Genomic DNA, 21,495 nt, shown 5'->3' with positions numbered 1-21,495 from the left:
GGGGGGGGGGGGGGGGGGGGGGGGGGGGGGGGGGGGGGGGGGAGTCAGTCACCATGTAGCACAGCCGAGCAGAAAGCTGGGGCTCACATTACATTCAGGTGTCCACTGTCCTTAGAAAGATAGCAACTCAGGGTGAAAGTTTTTTTAAAAATAATTGTCTTCTCCTTCCTGCTCTGTTTTATACTAGTAAACTATAGGATCACACAGTTGGGAATGTTTGGCCTCTATGAGTCACAGCGGCCCTGCGAATGCCGATGTCCCACTCCCTTTAAAAGACAGGCTCCGTTTTGGTATGAATGGAGCCATGGCGCTGTGATGGTGCCTCTTTTGTGTGAATGGAGTTAAATGGCAGCCATGTGGAGATGACTAGAAGAGGGGCCAAGAGAAACCCTGACCCTCCCTTTGTCCCAGCAGTGAAACAGTGATCTTTATTCAGACCACAGGCCTGTTGAGACTCATGTGAGCCTTCCCAAAATAGACAAATGGTTGACATGAAGTTTAAAGATGGCGGTGAGAAAGGGCAACGACTTTCTTAAGAGTTTTACCATGTTCTTGGAAACTGAAATGTTCAGCTCTTGTCAAGCCAGGAGTTTGGTGTAAATTATAATGAGTGATTGATCTACTGCAAGTGTAACAGTGCTGCTGACAGCTTCAGCTTGGCCTGATGAGTTCTTCTTTTGAAGAGTGATTAGTGCTGAAACAATTAGTAGATCATTTGATTATTCAGTCCCCAGTAAATTAATGCAAAGTCATTTGATAATCAATATATAATATTAGTCATTTATCAAGAAAAGATGCTGAACTATATTTGTTTCCATCTTTTCAGTTGTGTGGATTTTCTGCTTTCTCAGTTTTCTGTCATTGTAAATTTGGGTTTCAAACTGTTCAAATTTAAAAACATCCCCTGAGGCTCAGGGACATAGTGATAAAATATGTTAGTTTTTTTTTAATTCTGCAATTTTATAATTAATGAAAATAATTGGTACTAGTAACCCTAATTGAAATATGAGTCAGATGTGAGCAATCTCCTGCAGAACTCTCTTTTTTGTTTTGGTTGTTACAGAAAAAACAAACACCTTAAGCTGGGAGAAGACTGGGAGACTGTCATTAAAGTCTGTTGACCTTTCCTCCTCTTTCTTCCAGCAGTTTGCTATGGCCTTTGATTTATGACAGCAGGGGCAGGGAGGCTGGGTCACCTTGCTTAGTGCTAGGACGGGGGCAGGGCCGGTCTCCAGGGCTGGGTCGTAAACTAATGAAGGTTTCTAATTTAGACACACCGGTAAACTAGGAGGGGTAATCACTGTTTCCGGGCGCTTATTAAATGCAGCTTTGAATGAGCTTTTAGTCCGTGGGAAGTCAGCCCTAAGCAGAGGAAAGCTTTGGGGGAGTTGCTATTGTGTGCCCTCAGGGGCAGGTAGAGCTATGTGTTGATGGACACTTTCGTCTTTTCTCAATTGGATTTTGAAATGATTTGATGAGGCTGGTTTCCCACAACCAGAATGGCTGACTTGTGTCTTTCCATATTTAACAGTGATTGTAAATGATCAAATTATTACATTTGGCCAGATTTAAACATTTTTACCTTTACTGTATTATAAGCTATTACTAACTTTAACATTTTCTGTGTTTATTTACACTGTAAGGCTGCACACCCATGGTTAACCAGAAAAATTAAACAGACTGATAAATTGTCTAGCTTGAATGTACACTATCTGAAAGTCAAAGAGAGCCCATATTAGAGTAGGAGAGATCAAAGTGTTTACTTGGACCTTATGCTCTCTTGTATACAGTTGATATCTGTGTAGTGCTGATTTAGACTACAAGATCACACAGGGATTTCCAGCAGATGATTGTACTTCGTAGTAATATTTAGCTTGTGTAAAACAGAAATAGATGTTTCTTGTTTTAAAATCTCTAATATTTTCTTATTGAATAATGAAAAACAACCATTGCAGTCTTTTAGTCAGGTGAGCATTTTAACAAATTTCTACCAATAATTCCCGCTTCACTGTTAAAGCTGGGGTGCTGCTTGTCATTTTCAATCTGGTTATCAATATTGTTCTGTCCAAGCCCTCAGATGTGCCTTATGAGTGTTAATGATGTGGGAAAATGAAGTTGTCAGTTACCTGGCCAGCTTTTTAAATTTGCACCACATTTGTTGTAAACATCTCATCTCTCATTATCACAGCAGTGTTGTCTGTCTGTCCATTGTCTAAAATGGATTTCAGTTTTATGGTTTGGCAAACACTGATCTTATGCTCAGCATCTTATGTAAACATTATATATAATACTTCAATGTTTTCAACATCAACTGTTATATAATTCATTCATTAGTTAATAATTGGATTTCAAGTTAAGCTGTGATGAACTGAGGCCACTCAGGCAGTCACAAATGGTGCTGGGAAGCCTGGGCTGTAAGCCTGCGTGAAGCCCTCATTTGGAGCAACTTTGTGTTTGACAAACTTTTGGTTTATTGACCACACACAGACAAGGCCCTTCCTGTTCAACTGGGGCATGTCAGCTCAGTACACAAATGGGACTGTGAGAAAGTCAGGCTAGTGTTTACCAAAGTCTTGATGTAACACCTCTGTTCCAGACATCAATGCCTCCACTGTCACTGAGGGCATCTCCACAGAGATGTAGTATCTGAGAAGTAGACCCTCTCAGGTGGACTCAAACCATTGCACCTCATGGCAATTGAATATCAAAATAAAGGGACATTTGTATATTTGTTGTCAGTTGCAGCATGCACACATTTTTTTTTATTATTTTTACTATTTAAATGTATTTACGCATAAATGACAGCTGTGATACTCCAAGAGAGTCTACTAATTTATTAGATTCAGTGTTTATGTAGTGAGGCCAACATACTGTAGTTAGCCACAGCTTTTGCAAAAACAATTTAAAACCTTTGAGGGCTGATTAATCTCACGTGGCTCTCCCTAAATTGAGAAATAAATTAGTTTAATGAAAATAAACTGTAGTAAAACTGAACCTTTCTAGGTACACTCAGTCCTGGTACTTTGTCAATTAGTTGCTTCATTAGGAAGTATGATGATACAAATCCTCCTTCAAAGGCAAACTTAAAGCCACAATAGGGTCACAGAGGTTGCCCCAATAATCTCTCTTGATGATGTCGTGCTGATAGAGAAGCAGCCAGGCATCCCCAGTCAACCAGAGTGGAGGTGGTCATCCTCATCTTAGAGGCATGATTACATTTGGCCTCCCTCAGTGCACTCTTTAGTCATCGGCTTCAATCACCCTCCAAGCATATACTCCCTGGGTGGAGCCACTGTGGCCTGAGGATCCCATTTTTAACATTTGACAACTCAGCTGTAGGGCGTGTTTCATCATTGCTGCACTCCCCAGACTGTCACTCCCCTGTTTTACACCAGTGAAATGCAACTTTTGACATCTGGCATTGAAGGGGGACAATTTCAATGGAATAAACAGTCAAGCTGGCTTCAGATGTAGCTTTGATCTGGTGTTTTGGCAGGTAGTAGAGCTTATTCAGAGACATTTAAACCCCTTATTTTTGGATAGAACATTCTCCTCAAAGCCAGATGTAAACACCACAGTTTTCACGGGTGTAAACAGGCATGTGTTAGGAAGTTTGTCATACTACTTCTCTTCAAGGATCTCTTTAAGGATGTTGAACATCTGCTCATTTGAAGCTGAATCCAGTAAAAACTTTTGATCCAGTTGCAATCTTTTACATCTACAGATATACATTTAACTACTGAGAGAGAAGTTATACCTTCAATGGTCTTGGCATAGAAAAAAACACAAGTTGGTCCAGGGTCCATGTGATTGTTACTGAAGAGAAAAGTTGAATGGCAAATAATTAAAGCAAAGTCAAGTTTAACCTTTATGCGAAAGGTCCCCCTCCCTACTCCTCACAAAGACATATTATAAATAACGCTGGCACAATAAACGCCACCTTGATAATTGGGCCATCAGTCAAGGAGATGTCAAGTGCCTGGGTGAATCAAGAGTCCTACTCAGTGCTCTGCTAAGGCACAGTCAACCATGATGACAGCCTGAGCAAAAATTAGCAAGTAAAGCACCACACTACAGGCAGCAGACTTGATAATGGGTCATGTTTAAACCACTTTACTCTCCTTTGATGCAGTACCTGGCAATTTACAGACAATGCCCCTTAAGAAGCTTATGATGGGTTATATTTGGCCTTTGGTCATTCACATTATAATACAGAACATGCCATGTCCTCAATAATGCTAAAACTTATTTATTTATTTATTTTTTACTGTTTCTGCCCATCGTCCACAATAGGTTTGCATGTTGGAACACCAAAAACATGCTCCTTTTGAAAACGCTCTCTAAAGTGGTTGAATTTGAAAAAAGGGAGCCCTCCATTCATGCCTGCTTTGTTAACAGTTTACATTAAGTGCCAGCTAAATATTTTTGTTTGTCAGTTTGGACAACTACCCTTTAGAAAACTACCAAAAGCAGTTGGTTGGAAAACCTTTACATGTGAACAATGTTATCAAATGTAACGGCATTAGTATGGATAGAGGCCAGGCTCCCCGTCCACTGCCCTGCCCCTGGGGATAGAGGTTGGGGGAGGGTGCGGTGGCCGCCCTGTAGAGCTTGCTGTGGTGTCACAGACATGTAAAGACAACACCGAGCAGTTGTGGCTGTAGAGGTTTCAGATCATCAGCAATTCTTAACAGCAACTGGTGGCCTCCAGCCGGCCCAACAGTTGCTATGACATTGTTTTGTTTTATGTTTCGCCTACAGGAAGCTGTGTATAGCCCGGGCCATATAGGGTTCGGGGTTGGTTGAGTGAATGGATTATCTTTTAGTTTTAACACCTGGTGATGAATTACTGGCTCTTGGTAACTCATTTACCAGTACTCTTGAATTCCCACACACAGGCTCTTTGAATACAGTGCAGTGCTGACTTGGAAGCTCTCAAAGTGTGTGGACTTTATCACAGATTTGTGATTATAATGTCCTCTGTTTTGAACTGAAGCTTTGTTTACATCTGTTTTGATTTATTTGAACTACAAAAGTTAGCCTCGCATGCTAGGTTTTGATAGAAAATTCAATATTTGTACTTTCATCTATGCTAAGAGAAGCACGAGTTAAGGGGGGGACAGAGAAGTATTTATAATCACAGATGCTGGAGGTTGTATATTTCCATCTGTGTTTTCCAGTTGTAGCATTTCTGTTCTGAATTGGATGTGCAGGCCTCTCATTTATGATAAGCCCTCCCTTCCCCTATCCTAGTGCTCCTCTCCCAGTCTCCTCCCCTGTTCTCCCCTTCCCTCTATAATAAATGTCATAGTTTCCAGAGTGGGAAGAAAGCAGTGAAGGGGGCAGGGCGGGTGCTCAGAGAGTAACAGGACCACAGCAACTCGTACAGCCAATGGAATTCAGAGGCATTGCTTCCGTAGATGTTTTTTTTCCTTTTTCGCTCTTTTTTTCTTTTCTGTAGTTGTCTCACCCCTCTCCCTGTGACCCCTCTTTCTCAAGGGGCCCCTCCAATCTGAGCAGTTCCAGCTATTTTGCTTGGTCTGTGGTGGTTGTGTGTGTGTGAGGGCTGGGGGAGGGTTTGGTAGGGGATTTGGCAGCTCCTTTGATCAGTAAAGCATAAACAAGAGGGGGCTTCAAAATGGGTTGCATTGTGCGGGGGGGAGGAGTGCTGAGTCAGGCCCTCTCGCTCTCTATCCTGGGATAGAGAGCAGACAGGCAGGCTGGGATTACCGCAGAGGCCAAGAGAAACTCTCTGAATCTCGCACTTCACCCAGCTGTTTCAAAATCTGGGCTAATGGCACTCTGGGATCATATTAACAGGGAATTGTGAAGAATCGCATTGGGTAGAAAAATATATCCAGAACATGATTATTACATGGTATAAAAGATAGATAGGGTACTATTTAACTGCGTTATGAGCAGACTCTTTATTTTTGTGTTTTGAAATCATTCAGCCACTGCAACAATATAAATGTAAGAGTTGTGGTGTTACATAAACAAGCTACTGGAGTTTGGTGCCTATTTGTTTGAGGTGAGGGGGGTCTCTTAAATGGGATGTTTCAAAAAACAAAAAAAGAACAAGTGAATAGTGGGGTTTTAGGTCGTAGCTCAGTCTGCGCCTTTGTCAAGCAGGTGAAAGCTTTGTAAATGTGGCGCCAGATTGTTAAAGCCCCTGACACTCCACAGCTCCACAGTGTCCGAGCCACTTCCAGGAAAAAGGACCCCCTGCGTTGAGCCCCGGGACTGACCCTCCCTCAATAGAGAGGGTCCTGCTCAGGAGAGGAGGGCTTCCTGTATTAGCTTTCCATCTTAATCAAGCAACAAGTACCAACAAAGCACTAATTATCAATGCCTTCACAGAATGCCACACAATGCCCACTCCCTCGGCCCCCACTCCTGTCCCAGCAAAGACAAGCCATAAAATAGATGGAGCAACATTGTTTGACATTACAATAGTTGTTTTGAAACCAATCATAGCCTCTTTTTTTCCCCAAGAAGAAGTGTTCATCTTACCTACAGTCACAGATGTTTGACTTGATTTATTTTTTATTGTTTACTGTTTGGTCTTGTTAATTATTTATAATGTTATTTTAATTCAAAACAAGATGCTGTGTCTCCATTCTGTTTCATAACATACAATTTTAAGTAAATTATAGTAAAAATAAAACAGTCCTATCCAAACTAAGAATGAAAGCTGTATGTGACTACATTCATCTGTGAGGTCAGACTGGGTCCAAACAGACACAGCTGAGTTAGGCTTCCTGTAACAGTCACTGTTTACAGAAATCAGGGGTTAGATTCAGTCTTTTCATTGAAGAGCTTGTTGAAACTGCTCTGAGTCATCATTTCCTGTATGTGACCTGCTGTTTAGCATTGATATGGCCCCTGGTTTGAACTTACAACTGATTACTGGTAGAAACACAGTAATGATAATTTTTCAGACTTTTTTATTCTTGGCTATCTTGTCTCTTACAGCCACATTGATCAGACCACCACTTGGCAAGATCCTCGCAAGGCCCTGCTCCAGATGAACCAGGCTGCCCCACCCAGTTCTGTGCCAGTCCAGCAACAGAACATTATGAACCCAGCCAGTGGTGTGTATATGTTGACTTTGTTAAATTTAGTTTCACTAAGCAGCACCATGTATCACAGATAATGTTCGTCATATTGCGGGGGTTTCAGCTTCAGACTCAAAATTACATTTCCTTTATGTTATTTCTAGGCATTTTCTTTCGAATAACATACAGTAGAGGTCCGAAGCAATCTAGTCTAGTTCTTACATGTCACTAAGACTACCACAGTTATGTCTATGCAGTTGGAATTTGCCCCAGGTTAGGTAAGACTGAGGTAGAACGTGACAGGTCCTGTCTGACATGTTTGGGAGCTCCGTGACTCACAGATTACAGAGTTTACAGATCTCTGTATTCTCTGTCGTCACTGTTCCATCTGGCAACCTATAGGTAAATAAAATAAATAAATAAATAAATTTTTTGACATATAGGCTTGTTTGTTACAGTCTCAATGATGAAAAATAATATGCTGCTATTTATGTCCTAGCATGTGCACATAATTATGTATATCTAATATTAATGCTTCTCTACTTAGAGAGTGTCTATAATATGCTGTAATTATGCCCAATTGTCTGTTACACTTAAGAAATGCTGTATGTTGTGCAAGTATGTCAATAAAAGAAAATCTGAGCAGTGAGTGAACTACCAGCATCTCTTCAACATTACTTGTGGCTGTCATCTCACAGGCCCACTCCCTGATGGCTGGGAACAAGCTATTACATCAGAGGGAGAAATTTACTACATTAACCACAAGAACAAGACCACATCCTGGCTTGACCCACGACTTGACCCACGCTTTGGTGAGTTTGCTATAGACAGGCTTTTTTTTTTCTGTTTAGTTCTTTACAAAAGTAACACACCATGTATGTTCTATTTGTTTAAGTTAAGGCCAAAAGTCATTCTAGCTAGCTACTTTATTAGTTATAAGACATATTAATGAATTAATTAAATAATATTTATATAAAAAGGGCACAGGTGTTATACCAAGAACAGCTCCCTCAGTAAAGACTTTCTTATCACTAAGAGACATATCACCACAATTGTAATACTGAGTTCAATTCTGTATGATTCATAGGTGCTACATTGTTCTGGAGTGACTAGTCATAAAACAGATTTCACCAAACCCCCACCCTCAAAATCTGCACCTAACCTTTTGTCAGCCATTTTAGTGTTGGAGCAACAGCTGAGTTGGCCATTAATCCCCCTGGCCAAGCTAAAGTTTGACAGTTAGCTTTCAGTGTGTGGTGGCCAAGCCCGGTGAATTAGTGACAAGACCAGGTTTGTGTGCTGAGATTTCTTGGTGGCCATGGGAATGAGCTAATCCTCCTGTACCAGGAAGACTTCAGAGATGAAGGTTCCTGCTTATGTCACTCTGACTCATTTATGCTTCAGGTGCCTTCATTACAGCAGCATTACCCAGGGAAGCTCACTGTGGTTCACAAAGGCAACATGTGTTACACATAACATTATTAAATATTAACGTCACTTTTTATCGAGCCTGGGCACTTAAAGGGCATTTTTTGCGTGTTTCACTCTGAGGGCAGGCAGGAAAGTTCAAAACAGAATTCTAAGGGGAGTGGGGCAGCTGGTAAGAGATGGCGGCTCTGGTCGGTGAACCTCTTTGAAGATTTATAAGTCTTGAACACACAAGGCTGCTGGGCCCCTGAAAGCGAGTGAGAGGGAGAAAGAGACCATGTTAACTCATTATGTGCCATCAAACATAATTTTGTTCTGCATCAGAGAAAATCTTTTCATGTACTTAATTCTAAAAGCTCACATTTATACATATAATCCTCTTATGTTGCTCATTGTGATGTTATTTATCTTTTGGTAATTTAGATTAAAAACAAACCAACATGTTATTTAATTTTTTTTATTTTTACATTGGACAAAATCGACAACAAAAGAGTTTAGAGAGAGTACCTGTGTTTTTGTGATGTTCATTTTATAACCTGAAATCAGACCGTTGTCATTCATAATTGTCCTAAGTTTAGGAAGTGTAAGGTTTGGATTTTGGAGATAGGTAATAATATCATCTACAAAAAAGTTATTATATGCTCCTCTTTTGCTACATTGATTCCTTTCAGCTCTTTGTTTTGTGTGATAGCTTGAAAGGCTCTATGAATATTGCAAAAAGGGAGGGGCTAAGATAGCAGCCCTGGTGAGTGCCTGTAGATAACTACCTGTCAGATGCCAACTGATCTTTATTGGAATATCTTGTATGCTTGTATCTTAAAGATTGTATGCACCTAACAAATTGGTTATTAAATCCCAGCCTTTCTAGCACTCTATACAGACAAGGCCAGCTAACTTTCCACGATGAGACAGACCAGAACTGCACTTAGATGTTGCCTGTTCTATAATGTGTAGGGTTCATCTGATGTTATCGTATGTTTGCAGACATTTTATAAACCATGTCTGATCTTCATTTATTAAATCTGGCAGAAAGTGTTCAATTTGTTTTGAGATTACAGATGTAAACAATTTATAATCTATGTTAAATTTAGAAATTGGATTGTAAGATTCACTGCAGTCTTTTGGGATGAATGATATCACAACCTCTTTCTGTGATGGTGTTTTTTTCTAATTTGTCATTCAAGATGTGCTCTATTAGTTTTTTAGTTCTTCTATCTGGTTTGTTAATCCTTGGTCCTCATCTTTTTGTTGTTGTTTCTCAAGTTTTCTTAATGTTTTCTTTAATTCATCATGTTCCACCTGCAGCTGACCATCTCTTACAGCGACCCGCTGCTCATGAAACAGTGTTTCCAGGCTGCTCTCTCCAGCTCTCCCACAGGGAATGTGTGTCTCTTCAGCTCCCGCTATGCCTCCCTTTTCCAAGATTTTCTCAGTACCATCTCCTTGGTTGTGAACTCCTGGAAGTTGATAATGATAGGTCTTGGTGGGGCTTCGGGTCGGTTTTTGTGCGCCAGGGGCCATTGAGTCCGTTGTATTTTCAGATCCAATCTTGTGGTAATGGCAACTTCCTCCTGAGGAGTTTCGCAATAAAGTGTGGTACCAAGTTTCCCCCCTCTCCCTCTGCCATTCCAAAGATTTACATGTTGTTTCTCCTAGACCAGGACTGTAAGTCCGTTAGTTTTTGATTAGGACTGTTTACTTTTTTATGCAGTTGCAGAGCGCTTTGGTCGCCTCCACCACAAATCCCTCCACCTGTTCCACACGGATGTCCGCTTTTCATACTCAGCCAGATAGCCTCTGCATTTCCGTCAGGAGGTTGTCAAGTCTGCCATCGATTTCTTGTCCCAGGTGGTTAATTTCTTGTCTCAGACAATCATTGACCCCCTCGAGAAAAGCCCTAAATATGTCTTCAGAATCTATGCTGGTTCTGGGGCTCCTGTGACCTTCAGTAACGTCACATTGATTGCTAGCATGACCTGCACTGATGTTGCTAGCTTATGCCACAGAGGTGCTTTTATATTGATCATTTCGATTTTAGAAAGATTGATAAATGCTATGCAAACTACTTGATATTTCAAAAGTAGGACTCAGTGCTTGAAGGAAAACCTCATTTTATTCTTTGTAATTATTATTAGTTAGTATGTGTGCTTAGAAATGGGCTCCTCTGCTTCAGAAACGTCCATACTGCTGCTATGTAGGTCTCCAATCATAAGCCAGCTGCTTTGATAATGGAGGCTAATTTGAGCTTTGAGAAGAAAAGCAGCAGAGCGCCTTTAACTGAGGGTTGTTGCCGGCTGGCTTTCCCCTGCGTGAGGCCCAGTGCAGGCACAGCCCCATTCTGCTCTAGCTCCAGACAGACTTGAATCTCTGCCAGGCCTCTTTATTCTCTGGTCCAACTCTTAATCTGTTCCAGACCTTTTCAGTCAAAGAACTCCAATGTGAGAGGGGAGGTGGGGGGCAGGGAGAGGCAAGGCAAAAGGGGAAGAAAGAAAATAGGAGGAACAGAGGGAAAATGCCGACGGGATAAGCATGCATCCTCTTTAAGATCCAAGGAGGTGGTGAACAGTGAACATGCAATGAGTGCGCAAGGGGGCTGGCCTATGTGGAAATGTTGTTTTCTGTACAAGATAAAGAATTCCTCTGGGAGTTTTATGTTTTATTTTGAAACCTTAATATAAAGGCTTTAAAAAACACATTGCTACATTATCTGTCATGCAAAGTTTTTCTGCCTCTACTGTGTATTTTGGCAATAGGTTGGCACCTTATTAATTATGCCACCACCACAAAATACTTAGCTGATGAGGCAGCAGTGAGCCAGTAGAAGTTTAAGGGTCAGTACATATTTTACTTACCCATACGGTATTTGTTTAGTTGATTTTTTTTCCTGCACCCACTCCAATACAATGGAGGTGAAGTGAACTTTGTTTTTGTGTGCAACAAGCATCTAAAAAATTACTTTTGGAAAAACATGTTTACTTTGGATAACCCACTGAACTTGCTTTGAACCATTGTTACTGGAGCTACTTCCTACTGAAGAAGTCAAGAAATTTGAGTGAACTGACCCTTTAACAGGGACACGTTCCTGGTGATTTTCACAGTAGTTGGAGTAAAATTAGAAAACTCATTGCATTGCTATATTTGTATCTCAGTCTCAATTGAATATATATATATTAATAATATGACATGTAAATCCAAAAGAACTTCCTATTTGAACCTATTGTGTACTAAAATAATTCTCACTAAGGCTTCCTTATGTTGTTGATATTTCCTGACTTGCTTGGTTTTTTCCATCTCCTTGCCATGCAGAGCCAGGTCCACACAGACTACCTTTACTTAGACCTTCACAGTTGAAACAAGATGATAAAACACTGTTTCTATCACATCCAGACCTTTTCGCCACTTTGCTTATCTCTGTGTTAGAAACACAACACCTTACCAAGGGGCCTTTTTTAACTTCTAAATCTACAACAGACAAATATTTACAATGCCTTCAAAGGTGGTGTGCGCTGGTCCCATAGACCACTTCCCACAGTTGGCAGAACCATACCTGACCAAGTGATCTTGTGGTGTAATATGCCTGCCATTGTGATCGCCTGATAAGGGCTTGTGTTGCTGGCTCGTTGTGTTGCAGGGGTGCGTGAAGACAACAAAAGGCAGAAGGCATTAACTTGTCTCTTATCTGCCTGGCCCACCAGCTATCACCGCCCATATGTGCTGCTGACTTCAACCAACCCTCCAAAACCACACACACACACACACACATTTCTTCCCTGGCCTCTTTTCATGCTATCACTCTGGCCCTGAACTGAACCTGTCCCTCGCTCGTATCTCACCCAAAGATTTAATTCCCTGCTTTGATATGCTCATTGTTTATGCATACTTCCTCCAGTAACATTGGTTACTGTTAGCTGTTTGGTCTATGAGGGAGTCCTTGGCTTGGTGGTTCAGTAGAAACTCAGCTATATGACTGCATTCGTCAACATACGGTCTTGTTATTGTTGGATCTCTATCCATTATGTTCCCCCATCACTTTTTAATGTGTACTCTTGTTCAGAACTCACACCTTAAAGGAAAATTCCAGTTAGTTTCAACTTGGGTTGTTTTTTTTTTTTTTTACATAGGTTCGGCCATAATTTCAATTGGCTATGATAACATTGTACTGAGTGATTACATCTGGGAACAAAATCAGTTGTGGCAAGAAGACGAACAGACAGATGACCCACATTTCTAAATAAGCTGACATTTTAAGAACAACTATGGAAAGTTAGGGAAGTTTGGTAGGTCAAAGTTGAACCGATAGTCTCTTTGTAAACTTTGATGGAAGTTTAGGTAATAATTTTACAGCAAGTCTTTACTTTCTCTTCAAAATTGCACACAGGTTGTTTCCTTTAACATGTGCATCAGTGAATCATTCTCCATATGGCTCCCCTCCCTATTTCATACGTGCTCTTCTTCAAAGCTCAGGCCTTAACCGATCCACAGCTGCTGACATGGCCCATGTGCAGCACCTCTGCCTTGGGAACAGCTGATGGTGCCTTGATAGTGGAGTGATCCAGCCACAAAAGGCCTCAGTATCTGCTAAAGATAAGAAGCGGAGAGAAGTTACACACTCTCCCATGGCTTAAGTTGATGTGTGTGGGAGAGAGGAGGCGGCAGCTCCATGACTCTTGTGTGTGTTTGTTTGCATGTGTATGTGCTGGGGTGGGGTTGTTGGGGGAGGCAGCGTAGACAGAGAGGGAGGGAGGGGGAGATGGAAGGCAGGGCAGGGCGGAGCCTCCAGAGCTTCACAGGGAGAGCCCTGAGCCATGGTTCATTCAGCTCCTGAGATAGTGTAAACAGACAGTGATTGAATGGTGATGAGAAAGGTGCCGGGGCGGGCAGGACAGCACAGAGAGAGGCAGCCCCGCATGAAAATTGTGCCCTTGTCAAGGCTTTGTTTTGGTTGGGGTTTCAAGCGTATAAGCAAACAGTGCTCCTCATTGGTTCCATTACTGTTACACCCCTTGTGGTCTAGTGCATTTGCTTCTCTTTCTCTACAACAGTGATAAAACGTGTGACCTACTTTGCATGCATAGATTGCTGCATTGCTGTGCTGCTATATAGTCATGTTTATTTGACCCTCCCTGGCTAGAGTAAAGAATAGATTTCACTGGGAACAGCTGTATTCTCAATACACACACATTTGTTCTGAAATTGTAAACATGTTGTGAGGTTGTTGGTGCCAAAATGCAATTATATTTGTTGGGTGAAAGAACTTTGAAACTAAAGTTAATAATGGTACAGTGTTAGAATCTAGGTAGGTCTATTTGATTAATTTCTCTATTCATTTGTTTGATTTGCACACTGTGCTCATATTGTCTGTATTAAATCAGCTGATGTGGACCCATCAAGGGATTGAGGGATAATCTGTGATTTGTTTAGAAGGAAACAAAACTCACAATGAAAGGATAAGTCATAACTGATGCAATGTACAAAAGTAACAAAGCCTGTCTTAGTCAGTGAGTGGGAGGGGATCAGGTCTTACAGGAATAGTAGTTGTTTCAGACACTAGGTGGAAAACTTGTGCTGGGACTTCACTTGTCCTACACAACCTGCTGCACTGGCTCCACTCTTACAAGTTCACCTCAAGTTGTCAGTCTTGTTATGCAACGTTTAAATGCACCAAGCATTAAAAGGTCTAGTAGCAGAGACGTTATGGTATTTATAGTCTGTTGGAGATCCTATATGTATTTTACATTCAATATTCAACATTGTTGTTGTTAAAGCTACATGTATCTTACTAGCCTAAAAACAGAATGGAGATGAAAAAGAAAAAGGTGTCCCATCCCTCTTAATTGCAAACCAGAAGTTTCCTTGTTTGCCCAAAAGATTTTTTGCTGTTGGGTTTGGACATTTCCTTAAAGAAGAGAAAAAAAGAAAATGCTCAACTGTCTGGAGTCTATGAAGATTCTCAGTCATCCAGGTCATAGTTATCCAACGAAGGTTAAAATGAAGGGCAACTGGACTTGGTTGAAGATACTGGAAGACGTTTCGTCCCTTATCCAAAGGACTTCTTCAGTTCTGACTGACTGGCAGGGAAACTCAGCTATTTAACCTCAGTGGGGTCGTTGGCCCGGGTCATCGATACCGCTGGTTCGTTAGTGTTCCCACAGCAACAAGGAACACTAACGAACCAGCGGTATCGATGATATCGACGTTTCGTCCCTTTGGATAAGGGACGAAACGTCTTCCAGTATCTTCAACCAAGTCCAGTTGCCCTTCATTTTAACCTTCGTTGGTCAACTGTCTGGCGTGTACTGTGGTAGCAGCAGCTGCTGTGTTCAGGCGAAGATGGAATCACCAGTTCAAGATCTTTATCCTCTCTTTCCTTTTAATATGAAGTCACAGACTGAGAGTCTTGGTATGCAAAGTTTAAAATGAGCACTACATATTACACTGACAATAATCACAGACTTTAACACCTTTCTGTTTCTTTTGCAGCCCTGAACCAGCAGAGGATCTCCCAGAGTGCTCCAGTGAAGCAGGGAGGGCAGCTGCCCGTCATGGGAGGCAACAACCAGATGAGACTGCAGCAGATCGAGAAGGAGAGGCTGAGACTGAAGCAACAGGAGCTGCTTCGGCAGAGACCACAGGTCAGGAATCTTTCAAAATTTAAAAAAATATTCAAAGGGCTTTCGGAAAGTGCTGTGGTGCTGCTCATGGTGGAACAACTTGTGGCAAAGAGGTCACGAGGTCAGTACTTTTAGTTAGAGTTTGTCAGTGTAGTAGAAAGACAATGGACCCCAAACTGCTCACTTGTTGAATGAGGGTGTTAGCAAAATGTTTGTTGTAAAATGAAACGTGCACCTTGAATAGGCCTTTTAAATATGAGTCATCATTCATAGATATAATGGTGGTGGATCTTGAGTCCCTTTGATCAGTCTTCAGTATTGTTAGACCTCCTTGCAATGAAGTCTTGTGAGTCATATGTGGTTTTATCACTTCCTAACCATGATGTGTCACTGTGCGCCCACACTGGGTGGTGCAGCCAAGTCCAGTAGTTTACTCAAGGCTGTGTCATAACACCATAACCAGAGCGTTATGATTATAAATGAGGGTGCTGGCGACTTTTGTTTACCATGCCATTCACATGTCGGAAGTGAGTGTGTACATATACCAGGCTGTAGAGGGAAAAAGATTATCTCTGGACTGTCCTTACTGAAAGTCCTCCGAGCATGTGCACCGTATGCTTAAGTAACTTGGTTATTGTCAACTTTCTGAGACAGCATCTGGTCATCTAGAGCAATATGTTTTCCATAATGTGGGAAGAAATTAACAGAAACATGGTTAGCATGGATAGATTTCTGCTAGGGAGAGAGATTCCAGTAAATCCCAAATTCCTGTAACTTTTCAGATAAAATATGTGTGCAAATATAGTAGAGCTTGATAATAGTAATAGGAAAATGTGCAATCGTACAGGCTATGCACTTGTTTAGGGAGTTCAACTTTGGGGCAATACTTGCCACACCCAGATGTATTCCACATGGCAGAACTATGATGAAGAAAGGGTGGCAAAGAATGTAACTTGCTGGTGGCAGTTGAGTGCTGACTAAGTGGTGCACAAAAAGAGAGCCAATAAAACCATACATTGTTTACAGTACACAGCCCTTATAATCCCTCTGAATCAAAACCAGATTGTTTATATGTTTGCATGGGATTTTGGAAAAATGTCATTGTTCAAGAAGGAAACACCTTGACGCACTACTGCCAGTACATCCAAAATACAAACAAGGAAAAAAAACGTTACCTTAAAAGTCTAATTAAGCATTTTATTCATCTTGCCTCAGAGAACACTGTGTCAATTTCTCCTCAACCACAAACAATAAAAGCCTCTACCAATCACTTAGGGTGTCTAGCAGCAATATTACATCCTTACTAAAAAAAGTCACATCCCATTGGCTGCCTGACTGTTGTCATCTTTGACCCTGTAAAAGTTTAATGAGATCTCAAAACGGTGACACCGTTCAAGTAATTTCACCCTTCTGTAGAGGGAAGGAGATGAAAAAGGACAACATGTCTTAATATCCTTAGCCTTATCTGATACAGCATGTGTAGAAAGCAATTGTCTCCAACTGCTGTTGGCCCCTCGTGTAATTTGACACTGTATGGGGAGAAATGGAGAGCACCATCTTGGCAGTCTGTGTAATTCCTTCATTTAACATTTTATGCAGTGACAGCAGAGCAGCTGGGTTATAAGGCTGAAGTTGTAGCTGTGTATAATTAGCTTCTGAGGTTAGGGGTGGGGTTGATTGTGTTGCTCATGGGTTTTGTGCTCTTATCGTCCACAGGAGCTCGCTCTAAGGAATCAGCTGCCAACCAGTATGGATCAAGATGGCAGTACGAACCCTGTGTCCTCCCCTATGGCCCAAGATGCCCGGACCATGACTGCCAACAGCTCTGACCCATTCCTCAACAGGTTGGTTTCATACAGCAGCCAGGAGTGTCCATGTCCGAGTGTCTATAGAGAGGAAAATATCCCCTAGTACAGTACAATCACAGCTGAGGTGCACTGATTGACGTCAGTGCGCCTGGCCAGGACTCCTGTTCTGGTTCAGCTCGTCAGACTTAAAGTATCTCGTATGAGGGAATCTGTGTGCTCGGCTATTTGAGTTTGAGTTACACAAGTAGTACAAACAGAAGACCAGTCACTGGTCTTAACCCTCTTCACATGGTAATGACTCATTCAGACCAGCAGGTCTGTGCCTGAGTTAATTGTACAATGATGACCTCTGGTGTAGAACTGAAACTAGATCTGAAAATAGCCACGTTTAGGAAGGGACGGGAGGTTTTTCTGTCTATCTGGGAATGCTGATCATGGCATTCTGGGAAATATTAGCCATTCCAGCTCTAGTTTTTCTATGAGCAGACGAAGTGAGAAAAGAGCTGAATAGCAAGAAGGCCATGAGAACATGTAGTCCAGTCAGTAGAGAGGCCAACCTAATCTCCCCTCCTCCCCCTGTTGCCTCTACTCCCCTGCTCTTACAATGGCCTCATTCATCCTGCCTCTGCCATACTCTGCCTACATATTTTTCCTCTGCTAATTAGTATAGGCTTGTCAAATATCTTCTTTCTGCCTCTTTTTTTTTGCCCCATCCATCGTTGCTCTTTTTCATGTATTCTGTAATAGAAGGTGAAAAAGTGAAGCTCTGTTTCAACGGTGTCACTGTAGATTAGTCACCACAGTCATTCAAATAGATATAACTGTTGAAACGTGGATGTATGCAGAAGGTCCCTGGGGGAATTAAGGCCACACCGCTACTTTTTGGCCTGTGTGCTTTTAATAACTCAGTGCGTTTGCTTTGTTGGATCAGTTAATTAGACTCACGTAGTTCAGTTTCTAAGTAGAGTTCAGTGAAGGTCAGTCAAAAACCCTGCTGAGGAAAAAAGCTTTTTATTCCCTTCAGTTTGATGAAAGTATGTTTATTAGTGATTGGTTTACAACCCAGGTGGCTTTTTTTTCAGCGGGACCTACCACTCCAGGGATGAGAGCACTGACAGCGGCTTGAGCATGAGCAGCTACAGCGTCCCTCGCACTCCAGATGACTTCCTCAACAGTGTGGACGAGATGGACACAGGTGAGACTGGAAACAAAATAAATACCAGCACTTGTCAGACAGTGTGGTCTATATTCGGACGTGTCTTAGCTTGGATACGGTATTGTAGAGGGTGCTTTATTTTTTCCCCAATAGTTTTGTGTACCACCACATTGTATCCATGTAGGCTGAATAGGAAGAACATAATGTCACAGGATCATTATTCTAAGATGGTTACCTGCATCTCTAGCTCTGTAGTCACACTACATACTGGAAACTGAAGTCGTGTAGATGATTTTACTTCATAACAAATTTCTAGCCCTTTGTTAAATCAGATATATTCTAATTTATTTTTAATTTGCCAAATCTATTGAGGTAGTGTTAATAGGGGATTTTATTTACAATAAACTAATGATAGAGAGTGGCCTTTTAGGCATTTTGGCTCATTGATACTTGCCAGTTCTTTCCACCATGTGGTTGATGTCGTAGCCATCAGAAATTCCCAAAATCCCCTGCTCGTAATTACAACTAGGATTCAATTATTTTCTCTACTGGAATGCACAAAGCTGGCTAGATCAAAATGTTTTCTAGCTGGGTTAGTCATTTATTTATTTTTTTCCTGTTCATTAGGGGAACCTCTTCCACCCTCCATGGCAACACAGCCCAGTCGTTTCCCTGACTATCTGGATGCCATTCCGGGAACAGATGTGGACCTAGGTACCCTAGAGGGTGAGAGCATGGCGGTGGAGGGTGAAGAGCTGATGCCTAGTCTGCAGGAGGCCCTGAGCTCTGACATCCTCAACGACATGGAGTCTGTGCTGGCAGCTACCAAGATCGACAAGGAGAGCTTCCTCACATGGTTATAGAAGATCAGAGCGGGGCGCTCCTTACTCCTCTCCGTACACTCTGAACTGCTGCCTGCTCTAATCTGTGAAGGATTCATAGATGCTTTTACAAGACATTTCAGCAAGCGTCTCTGGACTTCTGTCTCTGTCTCGGCTTGTAAGGCCAACCTCCTTTGAGGCAGTATTGTTCTGTTCTTTTCACTGGCGTGTAATCTCTTTATTTTGTCTGTGTCTTCAAGGCTGGCCCATGAACAGACAATTACGCAAGGGTCCCCAAATCTTTCAGTCAGGTCTGTCAGTGAATCTAGGGCATCTTTACCTAGAGCAGGGTTGCTCCTTCCCTCTGGTCTCCCCTCATAGCTGAGCAGTGCATGTACTCACCTGTGAGGACCGCCGTCACTTATCACGTGGAATCACAGCACAACTTAATGGAATTTGGGACTGTTGCATCTAGCTTAAGTAGCTTTACATTTCGCCTTGTTTTTATTCATTTGTTTGTTTTTAATGAGCCTGAAAAACCAAAAATGATGTATTTGAAGCATAAAGTACAATACTGATTTGGAGTAAAGGTAATGTGAGGCCTAGTTTGGACATGTTGGCTTTGCTTGGGGTGGGGGTGGGGGGGTTGGAGCCTGGGGACCGATTACATTGCTGCTTGGCTGTGCCAGCAAGTCTAAGTTAAACCTTGATAGATCAAGTGCCTTCATTGTATTTTTTGAGACACGAGCAACACAAACAATTACTAAGTTTCTGTAATACAGCAGTAAGCATTAGGCTGTATTCATTTACATCAACCACTCGTTCCTCTATCTAATGTTCAATAATCAAAATTGTATTTTTGTTTTATAAACACATTATAAGGGGATTTAGGGATTTCTGTTGGTTTTTAAGCCCTAGCTTCTTTGTATCTCAGTCTTATCCAAGCCTAATTCATGATTCATTTTTTTGTTTTATCTTTTTTTAGTATTCTTTTATTTTTAGGTTACTACATATGTATGGTAGCTTAGATCAAATGGCATTTGCTTGTTTTTAATTTCTTTCATAGATGAATTAATACATTTTAACAGGGTCGACTGTTATCACAGCACATCACTTCACCAAGATGAAGCCTGCCAAGACACAGATTGATTCAGTTTGGGCGTTTTAACCATTTAGCTGATTCTCTTGTCGTCTCTGATTTATTTTATACATATTAATGTTATTGTGTATTTGTTGATCACATGCAGCTTTTACTATCTTTCCTAAAAAATTACCAAAAAGGCAGATCTCTTGGCTAAACAGAAACTGTAGCTCTTTGATCCATTAAACCTTATGACAATGGACAGTATACAACAGTTACAATGTTTTATACGATCTTCCTAAGGAGGGAGCTGAAACCCTCTGCCCGATGCTGTGTGTTGAAATAAGGGGTTTATAGACTACAGCTAGGATAAGTTTAAGCAGGTTTAAGAGTCATGTTGAGGGGCAGTGTAGAAGGCCAGGGTTTGACTGACGGCAGTGAGTTTCACAGATTGTTGATTTTTTGTGTGTGAAATAATTAAGAAACAATCAGTAATTAGCTCAGTCAGGAATTGATGTGGCAGATTCCAAAGATGTTTTTGTAATAACGGCAACACTTATATTCGCTTCCATTTTCACAGAATCCAGAAACAGTATGATTTGTAAATCAGCTTCTGTATGAACACACTGTATAAGCTAATGAGAAAATGATGTGGGTTGAAAGTGTTAATGGACACATCTGAATAGATCTAGCTGAGAGATTCTATTTTAAAATTTTTTAAGGCGAGATGGTTGTTTTGAGTGACTAACTGAGATTTAAGGATGAGGTTTCAGGACAGAGAAGCAAGTGATTCTTTAAGTGCTCACATGTTTACATTCTCACTGAGCAAGAAACTGCTACAGCCACAGTGGAGACAACACACTGACAATTCTCTCATAATCACATTATTTTGATGTTTACAGCATGACTGCATCTTTGCATCAGTGCAGTAACCTTTGAATAATCACCCTGCCGTGCATGCCCTTGGTTGAGGACTTGGAGGATGTCACAGTGATTCTCTTGCCAACCAATATTTAATTGGTAGCATTAACTTGATGGAACAATTTTTTAGAGCAGAGAACAAGAACATTTTTTTATTCTGTGTGAGAAAAACTCTTTAGTTTTGATTTTACTGATCATTAAATTGTGTTGATTATGGATCTGAGATGGTTAAACAGTGTTGGTGAGAACAATGCAACTAAAATGAGTGGTACACTACAGTGCTTGTATTGCACGTCTACAGAGTTTTCATTTTGATGCAATGACGCATTTTGTCACACAAACCTGATTTTATGCTTACCTAGTGTGTAACTGTCAGAGCATATTAGCTGTTGACTGTCATTGTAGCAGTAGAACTAATCACACACATTAAAGGGTTTTGTATTTAGAGTTTTCTAAATGCACATGAAATGAATTTATATTCAGTAACGATCTGTTCATTTTTTGATAGATATGTGCATGTGTTTTAGAACAATAAATTCTGTTACATTATATCTTGCTTCCTATGATATTTTGAAATTGGCCTGTAATAAAGTATATACTTTGTGGTAATA

The 21,495-nt window shown here is 41.2% G+C and overlaps 1 protein-coding gene across 1 annotated transcript in view; it reads left to right on the top strand.

The window, feature by feature from the left end:
* The window catches only part of yap1 (Yes1 associated transcriptional regulator), a 26,019-nt gene extending 4,524 nt beyond the window's left edge, over positions 1-21,495 (top strand). The window contains exons 3-8 of the mRNA XM_046074340.1: positions 6,976-7,094; positions 7,757-7,870; positions 14,967-15,118; positions 16,814-16,941; positions 17,988-18,100; positions 18,689-21,495. Coding sequence (XP_045930296.1) covers positions 6,976-7,094; positions 7,757-7,870; positions 14,967-15,118; positions 16,814-16,941; positions 17,988-18,100; positions 18,689-18,924 — 862 coding nt within the window. The 3' untranslated portion in view covers positions 18,925-21,495. The remainder of the gene's footprint in view (positions 1-6,975; positions 7,095-7,756; positions 7,871-14,966; positions 15,119-16,813; positions 16,942-17,987; positions 18,101-18,688) is intronic.

Source organism: Micropterus dolomieu, linkage group LG17, assembly GCF_021292245.1.
Source record: "Micropterus dolomieu isolate WLL.071019.BEF.003 ecotype Adirondacks linkage group LG17, ASM2129224v1, whole genome shotgun sequence".
Taxonomy (NCBI): domain Eukaryota; kingdom Metazoa; phylum Chordata; class Actinopteri; order Centrarchiformes; family Centrarchidae; genus Micropterus; species Micropterus dolomieu.
This window is presented reverse-complemented; position numbering and strand designations above follow the sequence as displayed.